Source organism: Lipophrys pholis, assembly GCF_963383615.2.
Source record: "Lipophrys pholis genome assembly, chromosome: 21".
NCBI lineage: Eukaryota > Metazoa > Chordata > Actinopteri > Blenniiformes > Blenniidae > Lipophrys > Lipophrys pholis.
In genome coordinates this window covers 4,080,205-4,103,540 of record NC_137649.1, presented here as the reverse complement: position 1 = coordinate 4,103,540, position 23,336 = coordinate 4,080,205, and the positions used below count along the sequence as shown (strand labels likewise).

Genomic DNA, 23,336 nt, shown 5'->3' with positions numbered 1-23,336 from the left:
AACTAAGGGATTTGAACCTGGGTCTACTTTTTCAAAAGATGAAAATTCCTCCACGAGACGACCGGCAAAGTTACATAACCATGAGATAATTTGAATGTCTTCGACACTGTCACTCAGTTTTCCACCAGTTTCTCCACTAAAGTAGGAGTTTCAAACTCGTACTCCAGTAAATATTCAACCTAATTCATTTTGATTTGCTCTCGCTGCTCAGGAGATAGCATTCATGACGACTCAATCCGGTTCAGCGTCAGCCAATCAGCTCCCAGCTTCTAAATGACGTTGTTGGTGGAGCTTCGGGCTTCAAGCCCCACAAGGAATCAAAATCACATGATCTGAATGAATGGAGCCACAGCCTGAGTATGAACAATTACTCTACTGCGTGTAATACACACTGCATGGTGAGAAACACTGCATTAGTGTAGATCAGGAGGAGCCAGCCTGAAGCAGCGAGAGGAGACCAACAACCAGAGAGGAGAATCCTCACACACTATTTATCTGCAATTTAGGAGGAAGTTTTATTCACAAAGAATAAAATATTATAGAGAATCTTACAGAATTGATTCCATACTTAGCATGCAGTCCTTTCCAGTGACACCATGCTCAGCCCCACTGTGCACGGACATATAAGTAAAGACTAATACAACACATTGTTTTACTTGCCTTGTGTGCATGCCTATGAAGAAGGCTGTGTTGTGTTACTGTTTGTTTAATAAAGACACACAAATAGAGATACATACATATATACACAACTCCCTGCTACTATATCAGCCTCATAACTGCTAAGATGGCTTCTTCCTCTTTTACATACACAGCTTGAGTTCGATAAATGATGAGTAGAATAATGGAGAGAGCACACAGGTTAGTGGTACTTTGGAGAAAAAAACTACTCCGAGCACCCACAGAACTTCAGCCGGGAAATCTGTGTGTGAATGAACCTTGTCAAGTCATCCTTGGCCAGACGGCGACCTCTGTCTGATCCTCAGACTCCTCCTCCGTCTCGCACGCTCTGTCGCCGCCGGGCCCAAGAACCCACACACTCCATCTGACCAGCACAGATTCCTGCTCGCGATGTCGTCTTAACTGCTTCCCGCAGGCCCGAGCACCAGCCAGACTGCGTCAATAACACTCTGACACACACACACACACACACACACACACACACACACACACACACACACACACACACACACACACACACACACACACACACACACACACACACACACACACACACACACACACAATATAGAAACTATCACCTGGTATGTTTCCATGTGTGTGAGCTGGACACAGAGTTCAGCTTACACTCAGCACAATAGATATGATTATCACCACAGCTAGTGCCTGAAACCTTGCCCGGCTGATAAGAGATGTGTGTGTGTGTGTGTGTGTGTGTGTGTGTGTGTGTGTGTGTGTGTGTGTGTGTGTGTGTGTGTGTGTGTGTGTGTGTGTGTGTGTGTGTGTGTGTGTGTGTGTGTGTGTGTGTGTGTGTGTTGCATGCATGACTCTGCAGCTGCATGTGTCGAAGCCATCGAAGTGCTTTGTGGCACCGTGGAAAAATGTGGACGCGCGTGTGTGTGTGTGTGTGTGTGTGTGTGTGTGTGTGTGTGTGTGTGTGTGTGTGTGTGTGTGTGTGTGTGTGTGTGTGTGTGTGTGTGTGTGTGTGTGTGTGTGTGTGTGTGTGTGTGTGTGTGTGTGTGTGTGTGTGTGTGTGTGTGCAGCACAGGGACAAAGTGTGTGCTTCCTGCTGAAAGCAGAGAACATGCTGGTCAGGGTACAATAGGTGGTGGAGGGAGCTTTGCTGAAGCCCAGATGACGGTCAGGTAATTCCACCCCCGTCCTGCAGAACATGCTCTGGCCTCCATCCAAACACCGGAGATGCCCGACACAAAGAGTTTGTTGGCTCATGTCGTGTTCGGGACATGTGGGTCACGAGGCGGCTGCGATCAGCCGGATGCTCCGTCCGGAGATCTGCATGTGCAACGAGAACAAAACAAGAGTGGACATCCACTGCCGTGCCAGTAGACACATGAGGCAGTTGGACAACTTGAACAATGAGGAAAAGAACTGCGTGGAAATGGAGGGAGGGTGTAAATCTGTTGGTTGGGCGAATTCGCAAATACTGTATGGTAGCTGGATTTCACCTATATAGCGATGGAGCAGTTCCCAAAGAGCTTTACACTGTTAATCACATTCACACTCCAGTGGAGGCGGCTGCCATGTGAGGAGCTCAGTCCATCCACTGGGAGCAGTTTGGGGCTCGAGGACACTTCGACATGTGGACAGGGGGGCGATAGGGAATCCAACCTGCAACCCTCCTGAGAGACAACCACTAACATATTTAAATGCCTGAGTTTACCTGTAAACAGTGCAGTGCAGTGTTTCCTTTTTCCAGTAAATTCGACGTGTCTTTCTGTCGTACACTCACAGTAGGGATGCACCGGTATTACCTTGAGCTTGGAGTAATTTCCCATTGTACTTGTTTGGTTTGTCAAAAACGTAGACATTTCCATTTTTGTACACTCTGCGACAAAACAAAGAAAAACTTTAGAATCTAAATTTGAATGTTATTATGGCTCTATTTTACCAGTCTGGCCCACCAAAGAAGAAATTATGCTGAATGTGGCCCCGGAACTACAATGTGTTTGACACTTGTGCTGTAAACTCATGAAAAGCTCCCTGTTGTTCAGATTCGGGCTTGGGGAGGAGGGGGGGGGCAGCGTCTCACTGATGTTTAGGCTGATTCTCACTGACATCAACTCTACAGCAATAATTAGACGCCTCCTGATGGTTTACATGGTTGATAAGTAAAAAAAATTTGCCTCTAACTTTGGCACCATAGTTCAAGAAAATAGTAAACCATGTGAACTTTAAATCTGCGGGACGGCGTCAGTTTTACTGAACATCACAGGAAGACAAAGCATGATTGGATGGCTGCGTTTGTGTGTTTTGCTGTGTGTCGTCTGAACCTGTGTCTTCTGTTCTCTCCTCAGTTTGTGGTGTTCACCTTCTGGTCCCTCTACCTGTACGACAGAGAGCTGGTGTACCCCAAACTACTTGACAACTTCATTCCTCAGTGGCTCAACCACGGCATGGTGAGTCACAGCCATGCTTTCATTCATTTCTTTATGGGTAAAATGTCTTTTTAAAGAGCGGCACAGATTTTGGTTCCGTTGCATTGTCCTTCTGGGGATTCAAACTTAAAATAGCCAGACAGCCTGTGTATACTTTAACCTTGGATGTGTGTTATTGAGTGTAATATGTTGGGTATATGTTTGTGTTTCTTTGGAGTAGAAGCACAATGAGGAAACATTTCCCAATCAACTGTGAGATAAACGGTTTGGCCCCGTTCACACGGCAACATTTCGGTTCAGAAAAGTTTTGCGTTTTCACGACAACATTTTGAAAACTATGTAGTTTGCATGCCGGGACACAAGTTGCCACTATTGTTTCTTTTTGTAATTGAACCACACACACACACACACTCACATGCGTGCAGAGAACAAAACGACACGATTCAGAAAAGTAGCATTTTCCCGAAGCCTTTTGAAAAGTTGCGTTTCACCCCCGTTTCTACGGAGACGGACTCGGACCGTTTTTCAATCGGTTGCGTTTTCCTCCGTTCCCACAAAGACACACTTGGATTGTTTTTAAAAAGTTGCAATTTTCCCCCATTTCCAGGGAGGCGGAGGATTTTTGAAAAGTTGCGTTCTCCCTGTTCCCGCGGCGACGAAGTCAAAGCATTTTCAAAAAGATCCACCTTCCAAAGTGCACCTTTTTCAAAAAGTTGTGTTTTCAGTGGCTTCGAGCACCGTCATGTAAGCGGACACCCAAAATGCAATGAGAGTTGTGTTTTTAATTGAAAACGTTGCCGTGTAAACTGGGTCTTAGAGCCTCGTGTTCTTTTTGTATGACCGCTAATTTCAGTGGATCCTAAACTCCAGAATCTTGATGAAAATCTTATCAGCAGTGAATTTTTGAATGGAGCCGCTTTGATCAGCCATCTAGTGGAAGCAAGTTTAATCAGATGTTTTGACAACGCCGCGCGGCGACTTCAGGCTGATAACGCTGGCCAGTGAGATAATCGGGAAATGTTCCAGCAGCCTGTCTGAAACATGCAAACACCTCAGGGTGAAACTTCCTCCTGCTACAACCTGATCCTCAGCGCAGTCAGAGGTGAGCTGGCGGCTGCCGGGGTTGTTCCCATAATGCTCTCTGGGCTGGAAGACATGAAGCGTGTGTGCCGTCTTTGTGTGTTCTTGTTCTTCCTGTTCATCTGTACTGGTGTGACCTGATTGCAAACAGATCCACGCCGACTAACGTCACTATGGTAACGGTTCTGTAATCGGTAGTTATGACTGAATTCAGAGTCTGAAAATGAATGCAAATCAATGTGATGTCCCCGTAAAGCATGGAAACAGCTTTATGCATATAACGTGTGTGTGTGTGTGTGTGTGTGTGTGTGTGTGTGTGTGTGTGTGTGTGTGTGTGTGTGTGTGTGTGTGTGTGTGTGTGTGTGTGTGTGTGTGTGTGTGTGTGTGTGTGTGTGTGTGTGTGTGTGTGTGTGTGTGTGTGTGTGTGTGTGTGTGTGTGTGTGTGTGTGTGTGTGTGTGTGAACCAAACCTGACAATGATTCACCAGATGCGAACAAACAGCTGATCCACGGCCAGTAGGGCTTTAATAACAAAAGCTGTGTGTGTGTGTGCGTGCGTGTTTGTGTGTGCGTGCGTGTTTGTGTGTGCGTGCGTGTTTGTGTTTTGTGTGCGTGTTTGTGTGTGTGCGTGTTTATGTGTGTGCGTGTTTATGTGTGTGCGTGTGTGTGTGTTTGCGTGCCTGTGTGTTTGTGTGACTATAATCCTCCGTTGCTAGGAGAAACCTCGCTCTCCATGTATGTGTGTGCTTGACTTTTAACAAAAAGAGCACACACACACACACACACACACACACACACACACCTGCATACACACACATTCAGCGGCACAGACAAACACAATTAGTCTGATTTAGCTCCACTCATGAGGACTTGACGTTGGCAGTAACTCGAAGTGGACCGACAGGCCATAACTTCAGTTAAATATGTATCTAGCAAAACCAAAGAGTTTGGATTTGTTTTGTTCTCTTAGTAACCAAACGGGGACCCCACCCCCTAAAATCATGTTATTTATACTGGGTGGAAGCAATGAAGGGAGCATTACTCTGCCAGGAGCCCGTTTTTATTGACCTTCTGCTAAAACGTGTGCGTGATTCGTGGCGTTTCTCTTGGTTTCTACTCCGCGTATGTCCTGCACGTCGTGCATGTGATGCAAAGTTCCACTTAGCGTCTCTTCTGTTCCTCACATCAACAAGTCGCGTTAACGCAGCCAGCGTGCAACCGAAGTTAAAAGAGCATCTCCCATCTCGGGCTGAAAATCTGTTATTGCAGTAGACTAGGTTATTGTCAGGCCATCAGGCCACATGCAGTACTATCGAGGACAACGACAAATAATGAATTACTGGATATCATTCATGTATTAACTGTTACCAGGAACTGTGCAGTTTATGTTTGTAGACGTGTCTCGAGCGGGACTGTGTTGACAGATCAACTGGATCTCGATTATCACACAGAACACAGAGAAATACAAGACGTTGACTGGAACTTACAGCTTTTTAATGACATGCGTTCATTTTGAGAAACTCCCAGGAGAACACATACCCCCATCCTTCACTGTAGCGTTCATGTAGTTGACCTGATAAGATGAGATTCCCATCCTGGTTTTTGATTGTGGTGATGCAGGGAAAGTCACATGCTGCGTCCACTGAAAGTGATTCAAGCAACTTCACCGCGCTATAAAAAGCTCGATGTTCCGTACTGAGACACACACTCCCTCTGGATCTGTTGTGGTCTCAGGGTGAGTCGTGTCTACTGAGCATGTGCAGAACAATTAGTTACTGCAGTTGTGGGGCGCGTCCACAGTAGTGGCGTTTTCAACGGAGGTCGAGTCAGAGCGTTGTCGAAAAGTTCGACCCTGGTAGCAGTTTTCAAAAAGTGGCCTTTTCAGTAGCTCCAACCATCGATGTCATGTGAACGGACCCCCAAAGCACAACACCAGTTTACCCTTTGCCCCAGAAAACATTGTCGTGTAAACGGGGCCTCAGTCTAGATTTTTAGTATTTTTCTATATCCACACCTTTGACCAATCCTGAGTCCAAATATCCAAGTATGCAGGTCCTTGAATGGTTGGAGGAGAACATGCAGACTACACCCAGAGGAGCCCACATGGACCGGCCTACCCACTGCTGCACCCGTCCAACTTCCATCTTCAGCGGCTCAAGTGTCACTTTGTTTTCAACGAATTTGAGAGTAGTTGAGTTCCACGTCTGTATTAAAATCCTGCATCTCCTCTTTCTCCCTCCACCGACTTCACCCGGCTCCTCCCTCCACCAGTGGGAATGGTGACACGGTTACCACGGCAGCCGAAGTAAACAAACAACAGTGATACCATGGAATACCGCAAAATATTTACAACCCGGACTGGACACACACACACACACACACACACACACACACACACACACACACACACACACACACACACACACACACTGGTGGTGTTTTGGCTGTTTTGGCCTTTGGCTATGCCGCCATAGCAACCACTCTATTAAGTCATGGAGCATGAGAAGAGACACCTTAAAACACACACACACACACACACACACACACACACACACACACACACACACACACACACACACACACACACACACACACACACACACACGAAAAGAGACATCAAAAATGTTATATGCATACAAATATGAGAGGACACTCTAAAACACACACGCACACAATATCACACACACTCAGGCACCCCCACTCATGCAAGTGCACGCACACGCAACTACATACCGCTTTTACACACACACACACACACACACACACACACACACACACACACACACACACACACACACACACCTGGGGTCAGCCTCCACTCCTCACTTTGTGTGCTCAGCTTGCATTATTCTCGTTCTGCGTGTGTTTGAAGTGTTTCCTGATATTTTTACTTTTTCGGCAGCGCTTGCAGACAAAAGCTTCTCCTGATTGTTATCTGTCTTACCAATGAAACAGGAGTAAACAAAGACCAAAGTCTAGCCGCCGCCAAACAATTGATATTCAGGTTATGGAAGATTTTCAGAAATCCACCTCGGGCAGTTAAACTCTTTAGTCATGCTTCCTCTTGGTGGGGAACAGTGGAGGTCACTTGATTCTCTAAACGTTTTGAACGTGTGAAACTTGTGAACGTGAGTAATTAAAAGGCGAACATGCCTGGTGATCTTAAGGAAGCCGTATTTAAGTTTTAAGTAATGCCACTCCCATGCATCAGGTGGCAGTAGTGAGAATGCTTGCAAGTTCAAGCTGGAAACTTTTGTTGCATTTGGCTGGCCGTTTGCATACCAATGGTGCTCGGAGCCAATGGAAATACAACTTTCATTAAATGGCTCCTAAGGATGGAACTTTTTAAAAACACTCCCATCTCCGTGGAAACGAGGAAACGCAACCTTTTGACAAAGTTCGGTCTCCTGCTCCTTGAGGAAGCCTGAAACGTTGCTACTGGTCCTGCACAACCCAACTGCAGTAAATAGTTGTTCTGCACATGCTCAGTAGATGGACAATCAGAAAAATGTTTCCTGCGTGTCATGACTCCCAGTCCATATTCTCCTGGGACTTGGTAGTTTTATTTTGACAGTCACTGTAATAACAATCCAACTTGGTCGTCTGTTCACTAAAATATCCGTGTACTGCAGGGTTGACTAATTCTGAAAGTAAAAAAGTTCCATTCTAAGTGGTGAAGTTTGAAAATTTACTTTGTTTAAGGAACAAAACTGCAGAATTGCCTATGCGAAAAGAGAACATGGTGTTAACACCGTAAACTAATAGGCAATGTTTGTGGCACTACTAGACATCGTACAGGAAGTACTTTAAATCGCTTTTGTTACCGCCAGTAGGCATCAATTGTAAATCAGCTCCACAATGGAAGTATATACATCAGCTTTAAAACAAACATGGACGCTATAAACAAACATCACCTGATTAATTGTTTGACAGTTATTGTTTGTTAATTACTAGACTTTAAATTGTAGAAAAATCATGCTGATTAAATTACCGACGAGTCGTCAGATACAAGCTAGTTGCAGTCAACTATTACAACTAGTCGTCCTACAGTGCACTCCCATTGTTAACGTTTATAACGGATTTGTTCTCTGCACGTATGTTTGTGTGTTTCATTACAAAGACAAACAACAGCACCGACTAGTGGGCCAATATGCTTACTGCGCTTTCAAAACTTTTTGTGGAAACGGGGGTCTAAATTTCAGTACGAGTTTTAGATGTTTCTTTGGTAGTATTTCCAAGTGTACCTGTCTTTCTTGTACTCAGTAGATGTTGGATCTACAAGTCTGGAGAGGTCAGCTGAGGTCAGCTGCTTAGCTTGCTAATCTAAGTACACTGAAATCGATTCCAATGTATTTAACTGCTGTTTTCTTTTTTCTAATGCCTTTTTAAAGCTTCATAAAGCCACTAGAATAACTGTAAATTCAATGTAGCACTTATTGGACTCCTAAACACCAGATTGATGTCTATTGGTTTAAGTCACTGACTTTATAAATCACATCTTTTTAAGTCTTTGGCTGCAATTGTAGAATAATCATCACCGCTGAACATACAGAAGCCTCAGGATTAGGAAAAAGGCTCAATGTTTGTGAACTAAACTAAACCGTCTTGAAATATGAACTCAACTACAGTTTGCATCTTTTTGCCAAACTGACGGTTCTCGGCTGCCGTTTTCCCGCAGGGGTCACACCAGTTCAATCCTCAGGCCGTTTTCCAATACCCATACTCGGCCATACTTGTGTTCTCGTGTACTTGTGAAACGTCACCAGTGGGAGACCAAGTACTGTTCCAATTCTTAAGCCGTTTCTCACCGAGGACACATGGAATACCCGCATGTGTCCTCGCTCCGCCCACTTTATCGAAGATGCATTGACACTGACCTGTGTAGGCTTGGGAAGACAAATTACCCATAATGCATTTGGCAAGAGATGGCGGAGGAGATCCCAACTTCCGAGGACACCCTGCAAGTAGTTACTCATGACGTATGCGAGGACGCACTGGCCTTCTAAGAATTGAAAAACGGCCTCAGACTTCAACCAGTGAGGCGTTTGATCCAGAGTAGAGCCGGATTGTTCCTTTCTGACATAGTGAGCTCCTTAAGTTGGAAAAGGACTGAGGGAAGTGTCAACAAGAGAGGCTTTTTGCGGTCAAGTGGAGTTTATTTAAAAAGCTTCATCAGTAGAAATACTGAGTAACACGCTCTGCTTCAGCTGCTGCACTCTCTCAACCAACAGCCACCAAACCATTTATTGTTTTTCATACCAGTCAGGTCAAACGTTTCTCTTTTAATTCATTTCAGAAACTCAAAAATATGAGTCTGCATACTTGAAATTGAATCTGATGTCATGCAGGAGTTGTCAAATGGTTTAGTTTTGATTGAGTATCCACCCATTAATCCTTTTCCAGCACTTTATCTACATTGAGTGTTAATCTGAGAGAAAAAAAAGCTCAGGAATCCCAATCTCCCACAACTTCTCTCTAACAGGTCCTGGGTCTGAATCAGAGTCTCCGCCCAGTTAGATGTGACTGGTGAAATATGTCAACATAACAAATGTAGTGTTCCTATGACTTGTTAAAATTACTGTACTTACAGAATTAACATGAGTGTATACTTAAATCTCAAGAATATTGTCATTAAGTTTAAGAGCTGCCTGTTAAAAGTAATTAATCTCTGTAAATGTGAAGTGATTATCGTACACCAACACTACACGTCTTCGCTCATTGATATTCAAGATTTGGGGCGTCTGATCAGGACGACTCCAGTTGGTTTTCCCGTGAGAAGTCGATGGCCCCGTTTACACGCAAACGTTTTCAAGTGAAAACTGAAAACTTCTGTTGTGTTTTGTTTGTCCATTTACACGACAATGACACTCACAGTCACTCAAAACGCAACTTGGCTGTAGTAAATGGTTCTCCTGTACATTTGCAACTCGGTGGACAATAACAACAATGTCAGCCTCCATTGTTTTTACTCATTGTAGAGCTTATACCAATTGTAGGATTTAAAAGTTTGTGTGTATAAAACTAGCTAATATTTGGAAGCTGATTTACTAATGACCACCTGCAGAACGCACACAAATCCAGGGGGTAATTTAGCACCCTTTAAAAATATTATTTTATGTTCAAATCACCAGTTTCATCCTCTATTCGGTGACAGTCGTCCTTAACCTCATTCTTAAAGTCGTCGTTAACCTTAAATCGATAGTACAGCTTTTATTCAGGAAAAGAAAAGCAAAGGAAAAAAAGAAAATTTATTTATTTTTTATTATTTTTATTTTAAGTGCTTAGTGCACAAGGTCTAGATTTCCACCAAGATGAGAGATGCAAACAACCAGTGTTTTCCAACTATGCCCAGTGAGTCCTGTAGGGATTCTCTGCGTCCGTGGGTCCCAGTGATTTTCACCCATACCAGAAGAGTCCTCAAGTCTGGGCCAGGCGTGATAGAGCCCCGAAGACCAACACCACCCCAGGCCACGAGCCACAGGACGCGGCGCTCAGACACCGGAAGGACCGCAGAGAACGCCCGCAAGCCTGGAGACCCAGAGGCACAGCGGTCGCCACCCCCGAGGCAGCCCCCCACCCTGACCGCCGCCCACAACCCCCAAATCCCGACCCCAGAGAGCCGGAGGCACCCCACGACCTTAGAGGCCGAATGAGGAGCTCTCGGCAGCAGCCCCACGAGCCAGCCGAGTGCGGTCAGCCTCGGAAAACCAGCACAGCCAGGGGTTGGTCCATAAAGGGAAATGGCTTCAGGTGCCGGCGCGGGCCCAACCGGAGCGCCCAGGGGTAAACCCGCACTCTCCGGCCCCACCCAGACCCCAGTGTCATCGTAGGATACGTCCCTAGCACATCAGGGTCCCAGAGGACACAGGACACCCACCCCTGAGTCCAACACAAGACCGGCTCACCCCTTGAAGCCGCCACCTCCGGCACCGCAACCCGTTCCAAAGCAGGGCAGCTGTAAACAGCTAAATTTCTATCGTCGCAAAATCCATTAAAAAAAAGAGGAAAAATCCTTAAAAATGGCCACAAAGGCTAAAAATGTAATAGAATATATCTAAATTGTAACTATGACATCTCATGAATCTATAGGGGTTTTGTGTGTGTGTGTGGTTGCGTTATTTCCAGATAAGTGGCCTGATTTGCCGCTCCAGACAGATTTTATTTTATTTGGTGAAAAATCCTGAAAACTGCTTTTTTGGTCCGAAAGGTTGCAGAGTCCTGATACAGATGTTGTAGAGGGGAGGACAGGTATATGGGTTCTCCTGTCACCTGCTACCCGACAGTAAATATCTTTATTCCAATGCTTGTGCCTGTTAGTGAGTAGACACTGGGAGGTGTTCCACCCCCCCCATGTGACCAAGCTGTGTATCACTGCGTGAAATGCTTTGTCCTGTTTTTAGCTCCTGACCACAGAATCGAACCATCCCTGTTCGTCAAATGGGGGGGATTTTCCACAGAGGCTGAAAGCTGGCTGCTGAAATGAAACCACAAACTTGGGGTGGGGGAGGGGGGGTTCAAATAGAGAGAAACAGACCTAGAAATAAAAATATATAGCGAGAATAAAGAGTTTTATTTACGGGCAGAGGCTAAACTTAAACGTGACCAGAGGACTGGAATTCCTCTGAGGCATGCTGGGTAAAAGTGCTGCATCAGGATGTGTGTGTGTGTGTGTGTGTGTGTGTGTGTGTGTGTGTGTGTGTGTGTGTGTGTGTGTGTGTGTGTGTGTGTGTGTGTGTGTGTGTGTGTGTGTGTGTGTGTGTGTGTGTGTGTGTGTGTGTGTGTGTGTGTGTGCGCGCAGTATAATGACAGGAGGGAAACCTACAATTTCAGACCCCAGGAGAGAAGAGAAAGCCGTCCTCCTGTCCTGACAGTTCAGCACATACCTCAGTTTGACCTTCTTTCTGAGGAAAACCTGAAAACTGACGGGTCAAATTCAGGCTGCGACACAGTGGCCTCCTGCGGTGGTTTTCAACCCTTTGTCTCCAAAACACCCCGGTAAAGAAATGCTGCAGAGCCACTTTCTGATCCCTGATTTAAAGATATTGAAATAAGTTACACAGAATAGACGGAAACGAAAGTCCCCATTTGTCCCCAAGTGTCTCATTATGGTTTTCTGATATAATTTGGACGTCGTCACAGCAGACAAAGTCTGGCCATCATGTGAAGCCCTCAAGGGCGGGCCAGATCCAATCACTGCTTCATAATTTGGAGATTTTATTGAAGAGGTTCTTTTCACTATATTTTCATTTCAATGTGTTTTGATTACATTAATGATAGGGTTTACAGCAGGGGTGTCGAATATACGTCCCGTGGGCTAAAACCGTCCTGCAAGAGGCTCCAATCCGGCCAAAACACCAAGAAAATTGTAAACATTTCACAGAAAACATTGATGGTTTCATTTAAATTGGCTTGATGTTGAGATTGTAGTAATTGTTAGTTTTTTGTGAAAATACCAACATTTTCATCTTGCATACAAACAAAGAAAAACGTTTAAGTTGAAACTTTATGATGGCATTATTTTACCGGTCCAGCCGACGAGAGAAGAAATTGGGCTGAATGTGACCAATGAACTAAAATGAGTTTGACGTCCCTGATTTACAGCAACATGCTGAGAGTCGCCTGTAACAACAATCCAACCTGTTCAGCTGTCCATACGAAGGTCCGTGTACTCCCATTGTTAATGTTCACAGCGTAACGTTCTCTGGTGCATGTGTCTGTGGTTACATTACAATGAAAACAACAGCACCTTCTAGTGGCTCAACATGCTAACTACACCGTTTTCAACATTTCTGCCATTTCTGTTGGAAATGGACATCGTTTTCAGAACGTTGCCGTGTAAACGCTAAACTTTTCTGAAACAAAAACCGATGCGTTTTCACCTGATTGAGCGTGCGCCTGAATAAATGGTAAGAGCACCTTTAATGGCAGCCTTGTTGGATAGGTCTGTATGAATTTGGTTAATTTGACCGACCACCTCCTACAGTTTTTGGAGAAAAAGGCTTTCATGGTTTATCTTGAAATCCTCAGCCTGGTGTTCTAATCCTGCCCCAGCTGTCTCTCAGCTCCGTCAGGTCTGCAAACGGCTGTAAAGCCTCGGGATCAGCTAATTAGGCGGCAAGAAAAACCCGACAGAAGCGAAGGTAATCAGCGAGCACTGCAGCACCGATTGATTAGTTAACGACTGTTTGCTGATGCTGCGTTGTTGCTTTATCCTCAAACCGAACCAATCCAGCAATGGCGTTGTGCTGTTTCTCACACTCTGAGGAGTCGCTGAGAAGACTTTCATTAAATCAAAGCTGGAGCCAGTTTAACTGAAGCGGTGCTTCCGTCTCAAGGTCTGGGTTCAGTGTGATGTATTTACATCGACCTGTGATCCTGCAGCCCCCTGGGGAAGCACAGACTGCCTGCACTGGCAGATGTGGCTCAGTTGGTAGAGCGAGAAGGTTGCAGGTTGGATCCCCATCTGTCCAAATGCCCTTGAGCAAGACACTGGACCCCAAACTGTTGGAATGGATGGATTGAGTGCCATCGGTGTATCGGTCACCAGATCAATGTGACGAACAACGTAAAGCACCTTGAGGGATTTTAAGTTGGTGGGAAAGCGCTGACGGACGCTCCTAGGATTCCTGTCAGTCCTTCATCCACCTGAACGCTCTAAGACCTTAAAAGTTTCACGTTTCATGCTTACATGGCAACTTTTGGAAAATATCTGTTGACACAGAAACGCTGAAAACGATGTAGTTAGCATGTTGGGCCACCAGTGGGAGCTGTTGTGTATTTTTGTAGTGAAACCACACACACATGCAGCAGAGAACAGTACGCTGTAAATATTAACAATGGGAGAACACTGACATTCGTATGGACAGACGACCAAGTTGGATTGTTATTACAGTGACTGTCAAAATAAAACCACCAAGTCCAGGAGAATGTGGACTGGGAGTCACGACACTGTGGAGGAAACATGGTTCTTGTTGTCCGTCTACTGAGCACGAGCAGAACAACCAGTTACTACCAACGTGGTGCACAGGAGCAGCGTTTCAGAAAAGTTGCATCTTTCTCCGTCAAAGGAACGTTTCGTTCTCGGAGGCTTCGTGTCTCCATTGACGTGCAAACCAACGAAAAGCAAAGAAAGTTTACTGTTTCCACTTGAAAACATCGAGCAAATGGGTGATTACAATGTGACGCACCTTTGGCTTCTGTGATCCGCCTCTCTGAGAGCGAGATATCGTCAATGAAAGAGACCGTCATCTCCGTCGGTGCAACACAGAGATTAGTAAACATATTTATTTGGTCACCACAAGTCATTGTAACTTGCAGTAGACATGTCTTGTTTCCGGACAGCCTGCTGCATATTGAACTTAGAATGACTGAACCGGATTGATCACCAGTAAAACATAAAAGAAAAACAATCTCCAAAACATGATCCAGTTTTTACTCTGCTGATCACAACAGAGTATTGAACCCTGGATGGTTTACCTCAAATCAACAGTTTCTCCTGAGTGTTCCTCCACAGTGTCAAATTATTCACTGTGTTCTTCAGTGAGCCGCTGATCTCTGTTCAATTCAACTTTATTTATATAGTCAGTCATTTCTAGGTGCTTTTTACAGAGAGAAACCCAACAGATCCTCTCTGGTCCGACACCAGATCAGATCAAATCAAACTTTATTTATACAGGACTTGTCATACAAAAGTGCTTCACATACATTAAACATAGGAATAAAAAACGCACGCACACGACCACCAGAAGACTTCCCTCGGTATCGGTACAGATACGGTGCAGACACTCCAGTGAAACAAACTAAAGCTGGAGGCCAGCAGACGCGTTCTCTGGATGACTGTGGGCTGTAATTATAATCTAAATCTAATAGGACTGGAAAGAGTGTGAAGGCTCTGCAGGTTACACACACACACACACACACACACACACACACTGAGCTCCAGCTGTGCTCCAGCCAGTGCACAGGAAGCAGGAAGCTTCATAAGAGAAACTTTGTTGTCTGCCCCCAAGCAGTGAGAGAAATTGTTCTTTAACAAAGCCCCAAACAACAAATACAACACATATTTAAAACACACTTAAGACACAAGACATATAGGGAATGGTAAACGGAAACGGCAGACCGTCACTTGTGATCGTGTGCCTGTGTGTGAGCGCCCCCTGGTGTTGACAGAGTGAACTGCACATGAGTTGGGGAGCCGCTTCCTTCTTCTTGGGTCAAGTGGCTGCTCAAAGCATGCTGGGAAGTCGGGTTGTTCTCTGTGTGTGTGTGTGTGTGTGTGTGTGTGTGTGTGTGTGTGTGTGTGTGTGTGTGTGTGTGTGTGTGTGTGTGTGTGTGTGTGTGTGTGTGTGTGTGTGTGTGTGTGTGTGTGTGTGTGTGTGTGTGTAAACCCATTTGAGTCGCGACTCTCAGGTTGGATGAGTCTCAGAAAATAGCCACACAGACCACGACCTCCATTAAAGGCTTGTGTGTTTAGATGTATTACACTCAGATCTGAACACACACGTGTCGTCTGCAGAGATCAATGAATTATTGAAAAGAAAACAAACCAGGGAAAATTATCCAGCGGGTTTTTTTTTCTTGCCATTTGTTGTATTTTGGTAACTTGTTGAACAAAGTAATCACAGTATCTTAACATGATTGATCTTTGACCAATCAGATCCATGTAATGAGGGTTGGTTGGTTTGATTTGATTTGATTTTGAACGGAATGAATACAGTGAAAACTTAACATTCTCTCATAGGAGGAGGAAGAAGCAGAAGCTCATGTTCCTTCCCTCTCTCCGGTCCGTTTATTTTTTCATCCAGTATTTCACCAAAAAAAGATTGATTTTATGAGTTCTTGCATTGTCAGTCCCTTCGATCTGTATTGTTGCATTAGTTTTCCTATAACAAATCCCAAACGGCGAGTTTTGTTTAGAGTCAGTGATAATTTATTATCATAAATGTCTCCAATTATTGTCTTTTTGTACTTGATGTAAACTCCCCTGAGCATTCTCTCCTTGAACGTTTCATTTTCTCTGTATTTATCATCTGTCACTCGTCTGAAGACGGTAAAAATCTTTCCTTCGTTTAAATTGTGACTCGCTCACCAGTGTGACACATGTATCCCATCCTGGAGTGCCTTTGAGCAATGAGGTTGCAGTTCCTCCAATGACCAATCGGCTAAAGATGCTTCAGCAATCTGCAGTAAACCTGTTTCACTCTTTCCCAGCTGCTTTCTTAAATGTCTCCCTCTGTTTTTCCGGGCCGTCTCTCAGCACACCACCGTTCTTCCCTTCATCATCATCGAGATGCGGACCACCCACCACCGCTACCCCAGCAGGTCGTGGGGCCTGGCGGCCGTTTGCTGCTTCGGGGTGGGATACGTCCTCTGGTAACTGCCCTTTCCTCTTTAAACGACACGTCGGTGGTCAGGGGCTGTGACATTTTGTCGTATTCATCCAGAATATATATATATATATTCTTCTTTTAAGATTGACTTGTATTCTGCTGCGGTGTATTCACACTGCAGGTCAGATTGTTTTATTTATTTGTTTGTTTGTTTGTTTGTTTATTCAGGAATCACAGAGGTTCAGTTCACATGACAACATTATAAGTGAAAATGCATCGTTTCAGTTGTAACATTGTCGTTTTGTGTTTTCGCTTCAGAAAAGTTTTATGTTGACACGGCAACCTTTTGAAAAGGATGTAGTTCGCCTGTTGGGCCACGGCTGAGTGCTGTTTTTTTGTTGTTTTTTTTGTAATGAAACTCCAAACACATGCGCATAGAGAATAATTTACTATGAACATTAACAAAAATTTGAACTTTTGTTTCGTCTTGGGTATCATTTATACAACAACGCTGCTCAGAGCCAGTGAAAACACAACTATTTGAAAACGGCTCTCGAGGAAGAACTTTAGGAAAATGCTTCAACTCTGTCTCCGTGGAAACGGGAGGAACGCAATTTTGTGAAAATGCCCCGAGTCCGTCTCTGAGGAAAAGGCTACTTTTCGAAAGCGCTCTGATTCCGTCTCCATGGAAACGGAGGAAAACTTGGCAACCCCTGGCAAAAAATGATGGAATCACCCGTCTTGGAGGATTGTTCATTCAGTCGTTTTATTTTGTAGAGAAAAAAAGCAGATCACAGACATGCCACAAAACTAAAGTCATTTGAAATGTCAACTTTCTGGCTTTAAGAAACACTGAAAGAAATCAAGGGAAAAAAAACCGTGGTCGTCAATAACAATTGCTTTTTTAGATCAAGCAGAGGAAAAAAATTATGGAATCATGGAAAAACAAAGAAAACACTACAACACACCACTAGTACTTTGTTGCACCACCTCTGGGTTTTATAACAGCTTGCAGTCTCTGAGACATGGACTTAACAAACTGCACTCTTCATCAATCTGGCTCCAACGTCCTCTGATTGCTGTTGCCAGATCAGCTTTGCAGGTTGGAGCCTTGTCATGGACCCTTGTCTTCCATTTCCACCACAGCGTTTCAGTTGGATCGAGCTCCGGACTATTTGCACGCCATGACATTGACCTTGTGTGTCTTTCTTCAAGGAACGTTTTCACAGTTTTTGCTTTATGGCAAAATGCATTATCATCTTGAAAAATGATGTCATCATCCCCAAACATCCTTTCAATTGATGGAATAAGAAAAGTGTCCAAAATGTCAATGTAAACTGCCGTACTGCCGTACTGCCGTACTGCCGTACTGCCGTACTGCCGTACTGCCGTACTGCCTGCCGTCTCCTCAGTGCCTTTACCTGACATGCAGCCTCGTATCGTCAATGACTGTAGAAATGTGCGTGTTTTCATCAGGCAGTCGGCCTGAGCCCATTTTAACCTTCTTTATTTCTGTTTAGGTGTTAATGTCGGCTTTCTGTCTTGACGTTTTGATGTCTTCCTTGGTCTACCAGCTCGCTTTGCCTTTTACAACCTTCCCATGTTTGTCTGGACTTGGTCCAGATGTTAGACACAGCTGACCGTGAACAACCAACATCTTTTGCAACATTCCGTGATGATTTACCTTCTTTAAGAAGTTTGATAATCCTCTCCTTTGTTTCCACTGACACTCTGGTGTTGGAGCCATGATTCATGTCGGTCCACTTGGTGGAGCAGCTCTCCAAGGTGTGAGCGCTCCGTTTATAAGTGCAGACTAATGAGCAGATTTAATCTGATGCAGGTGTTGGTTTTGGCAATGGAAATTTACAGGGTAATTCCATCATTTTTTTTCCTCAAAATTGAGTGATTCCATCATTTTTTCCCTCTGCTTGATCGAAAAAAGGGAATTGTTATTGACGACCACAGTTTTTTTTTTCTTGATTTCTTTTAGTGTTTCTTAAAGCCAGAAAGTTGACATTTTAAATGACTTTAGTTTTATGGCATGTCTGTGATCTGCTTTTTTTTCTACAAAATTAAACGACTGAAGGAACATCCTCCAAGACGGGTGATCCCATCATTTTTGCCAGGGGTTGTAGCTGTTGTGCACTCAGTCGATGGACAATTGTCATGATTACTGGACCCCAGGTCGACCACCGGTCTAATTGGATGATGTCTTTTCCTGATTCCAGAACTATTGTATGTTTTAAGTGTATTTGTGTCGAATCGACTGTCAACCCGTTTAAAATGACTGAGTAGAACGCTAAGGCCCCATTTATGTGACATCATCTTCAAGCTTATGCACACCACGGCTGTAGTAACTAGTGGTTGTGCACATGCTCAGTAGAGACCATCGGAACAACGTTTCCTCCAGAGCGTCGTGACTCCCAGTCCAGGTTCTCCTGGACTTGGTAGTTTTATTTTGACAATCACCGTAATAACAATCCAACTTGGTCATATGTCCGTGTTAATGTTAATAAAAACATCAACAGCACCCACTAGTGGCCCTACATGGTAACTGCATCATTTTCTGTGTTTCTGCCGTTTCAGTGGAAATGAAACTTTTCTGAAGCTAACGCACAAAGACAATGACTTTTCACTTGGAACGTTGTGTAAACAACTGATGCGGGACACAACACTTGTCCCACACGTGGGATAGGCGGACTAATCTTTGTCCTCCCCCATTCAGGACGTGTTGGGTGCACCATGTGACCGGGGTGTGGGTGTACCCGGTGCTGGAGCGCATCGCGCCGCTCGCTCGAGTCATGTTCTTCAGCGTGATGCTGGGCGTCATCAGTATCTTCTACGTCCTCGGAGAAATCCTCAACAGCTACATCTGGGACCAGCCACACACAGGTACACACACACACACACACACACACACACACACACACACACACACGTGCAGAGAACAATGCGCTAGAAATATCAACAACAGCGAGTACACTGACATTCGTATGAACATACAGCAAAGTTAGAACTTGTGCATGTCTACAGAGTGTTTTCAAAAAGTAAGGCAAGGCAAGTCTATTTATAGAGCACCATTCAAACACAGGGCAATTCACAGTGCGTTACAAAGAAATTAAAGAAATACAGAAAAGCTTTCCAAAGGAATAAAAAAATGTATATATATTAAGATTAAAGCTTTAAAAGAAATTAAAGAAAATATATTCAAACAAATAATGAAGAATCTTAATCTTGATCTCCAGATCTTTTGTCTTTCCCACAACCACTGACCATACGGTCCACTGTGGGACCACGAAGAACAAACTGAACCCTCGCTCAGCAAGCGGCTCACCCGTTAGTTCTTTACCACGAGTTCTCCATAAACAGAAAGAAGTGTTTCTCATCCTGTCTCAGGATTTCTCTTCGAAGGCTCATCTCACTTTTGGAATCTTGCACGTTTGCCATCTCTCCACAGAGACCGGGAACGTTTCCCTCGTTTCCACGGACACTGAGTCCGAGCACTTTTGGAAAAGTTTCACCTTGGAAGCCTTTTTCAAGAAGTTGCGCTTTGCCCCATTTCAGAGTTTTCCCAAAGTTGTGTGTTTTCCACTGAGACAGAGCGTTTTTTTCAAAGAGTTTTGTTTTCAGTGGCTCTGAGCACCGCTGTGGTTTAACCGGACGCCCAAAATGCCTCGAACGTTTTGTATTCTACACTTCAAAACGTTGTTGTGTAAACGGCGCCCTGCTTTTTGTTTTTGTTTCAGCAAAGGTCAAAGGTGAGTGATCTCCTCTGAACTGTGGACGTCGTCAAAGGAGGACGTCGTCCCCCCGGCGAGAACAAACCCAGACGAGCTCTTTGGAAGGGGAAACAGCCGCTACCTTTTGAACTGCATTTCGAAAAATGATCCGGTAAAATCAGAAGATTCCAACACGTCATCAATCATTTAATGTGCATAAAGAAAACGTTGATGAATGAACTTGTTGATTTAAAAACAAATGGAGACCGGGGCGGGGGCGGGGGGGGGGGGGGGACACACACACACACAACACATAGGAAATGAATCCATGTACATGCAGAACAAACACACACAGGATTTGAACTTTTTTTCCTGCTATCAGTTACTTGAATTAATTCCTTTATAAGTTTCCACACTCTGTAGACCTGAAAGTCAACAATGTGTTGGAATGTTGTTTATTGTCTGAGTCGCTCTACTTGTTTGAAAGAAACTGTAGGTCTGTAAAATCTCAATAAAGTCTGAGTGAACAATTTATTTCGTCTGTCGGTCAATGGGGTGAAGATCTGGAGTATTTTCTGAGGCGTTGAGCCGCGGCGCCAAGGTAAAAGCTGAAATGTAAATTCAAGTGTCGCCACACCGACGCAAAACCTGTAATATGAATGCATAAGCTGCAACGTGAATGTAAAAGCTGAAATATGAATGCAAACGCTGTCACACACAGAAATGCCACAACACAAAGGCAAAACCTGCTAAAAAATGCAAAAGATGCAACATAAAAAAATAAATGCTGTACCACAGATGTAAAACCTCGCAACACAAATGCAAAAGTTCTAAGACAAATATAAGACATTCAATCAATTAAAATGTAGTTAGACGACGTTCACAACACTCACGGTGACCAAAGTGCTTTAAGGTCAAATCAGACAGTAAAATGAGACAAAATGAGATTAAAAGAGAACAATAGTAAAAACATGCAGAAAACCATTCATTCATTCATTTTCTTCCGCTTATCCGTTTCCGGGTCGCGGGGGTGTCAGTCTGAGCACTGTCACCCAGATCGCATCGCACCATTGAAGAACCTTCCTGCAGGTGGTGAGCCCACGGGAATGCAGAAAACCAACAATAGAGTAAAGTCTAATCAAACATCACCATATTACTTGAAAACTTAAATCAGTCCTAAAGGAAACTGGGAGTCAGAGGAGGGAACAGAGAACTGGGGCGACGTCTGGACGTGTTTGTTAAGAAAAGGACAATTTGCACCAATTGGAGGCGACTGAGGGCCGACTGGGACAAATCGACATTAAGTGCATTGCAATAGTCAATTCATGAGCTGATAAAAGCATGAATTGTCCTTTCAACATTTAGAATTTGCTTCACTTTAGTTGGTAAAAAGCCGAACCCTCTGACCATGCTGTCCATCTGTTTGTCAAATTTTGAACTGCTGTCGGAAATCACTCCGAGGTTCTCCACAGATTGTTTTAGCTTTGAGGACAAAGAATCAAAATACACAGAAACATTTTCCCCAAATAACATGTACTCTGTTTGGTCTTCATTCAAATGGAGAACATTTTTCTCCAACCACAACTCGATGCTTGTGATGCAGTCTGTTAGGGATTGAAGGGCTCCTCTTCTGTTTGGGAACATACAGTCGCAAATCACAGGCGTAGCAGTGAAATGCTGGATTGTGCCGAGGGTCAAAGTCCCTACCTCAAAGCCATGCGCCAAGCAGTTATTTCTTTGCTATTTAAAACGGGGGAAAACCCTCTTGATTGCAGTTTATATCGCCCCATTTCGTTGTTGAACATTAGGAGATTATTTAACATTGTCTATAGTCCTAATCTGCACCATCCCGACAATATTGAGATAATTCTGTCACTTTACGCTGAAAAGGCTTTCCTTCCTATCAAGGGCATCCATCCTGCAGGTTCAGAGCATAAAGTCTCACTTTATGCAGATGACATGTTATTGTTTTTTATCACAAACCCTCTATCAAGTTTTCCTGGAATATTAGCTCCACTCTCAAAATTTGCAAAGATACCGGGCTATAAAATAAACCTCCATAGAAGTGGACTTATTCCCATTACTAAAGTGGACTACAAAGATCTATTTAAGGCTAATTACCATCCTCTGCTATTCAATGTGAAGCAAGACCTGGACTGCTGGGACCCTCTACCTCTTTCCCTCGGGGGCAGGATCAACACAATTAAGATGAATGTACTCCCCAAAGTTCATTTATTTATTTCAGTGTCTCCCCGTCTTCTTGGCAAAGTCTGTCTTTCACGACTTAAACAACCAGATATCATCCTTCATATGACATTAAAACAAAAAACCCCACAAGAATCAACATGAATATATTACGGCTCAACTGGAGGTATGGCACTTCCAACTTTTATGTATTACTACTGGGCAGCCAATATATGAGCCTTGTTATATTGGATGAGAAATGATGGCATTGATGTCAACGGCTCTGAATGGGCGGTGCTGGAGAAAACTTTACTTGGGTCTACTTCATCAGAACCTTTATTATGTTCCCAGTTCCTTCACCTTAAATCCAGTTGTTATTCTTTCGCTCAAAGTCTGGTATCAGTTTGGGTGCTCTTCAGATCTCATTGACCTTTCTTGTTTTGCACCAATATCAAGACACAATTAGATTTGCCCCGTCAGTGACGGATGAGGCTTTTGATATCTGGTGAAGAAGAGGAGCAGGAGCAACAGCGAACCATTGAGCTACATTGAGAACCTGTTCGCCTCATTATGTCCTCCTGAAACGACGAGAAACACTTTTCAAATGTGCAGTCGACACAAAACAAATAATAAGTAGAATGTGTATATTACTAAATACATCTAATGTGATTAATGTGTAGACTCTCCCCATTGCAGATGGGAAATTGATCTAAATGAAAGAAAATCCAGAAGCAAATATAAAGAATTGTCTCGTCCTCGATGTGCTTTAGACATGCTGTGGTTCTGGCTATGCCCAAAGTTGTATAGTTTTTGGCAATCTGTTTTTGAGACCTTCTCTTTAATATGTGGAACAACAGTAGATCCTTCTCCAATGATCTCACTGTTTGTTGAGGCCCCGGGGGGCCACTCCTCTCCCTCGCCGCTCTAGAAATATGATGGCCTTTTGCTCCC

General features: G+C 44.1%; 1 protein-coding gene across 3 annotated transcripts in view; it reads left to right on the top strand.

Moving 5' to 3' along the window:
• aig1 (androgen-induced 1 (H. sapiens)) overlaps nt 1–20,352 on the top strand; it is a 29,053-nt gene extending 8,701 nt beyond the window's left edge. For all 3 annotated transcript variants that reach the window (XM_080491283.1, XM_080491285.1, XM_080491284.1), the window contains 4 exons: nt 2,994–3,095; nt 16,410–16,525; nt 19,208–19,374; nt 20,229–20,352. In XM_080491283.1, the coding sequence (XP_080347409.1) occupies nt 2,994–3,095; nt 16,410–16,525; nt 19,208–19,374; nt 20,229–20,248 (405 nt within the window). In that variant the 3' untranslated portion in view covers nt 20,249–20,352. The remainder of the gene's footprint in view (nt 1–2,993; nt 3,096–16,409; nt 16,526–19,207; nt 19,375–20,228) is intronic.
• The last annotated feature ends 2,984 nt before the right edge of the window (nt 20,353–23,336 follow it).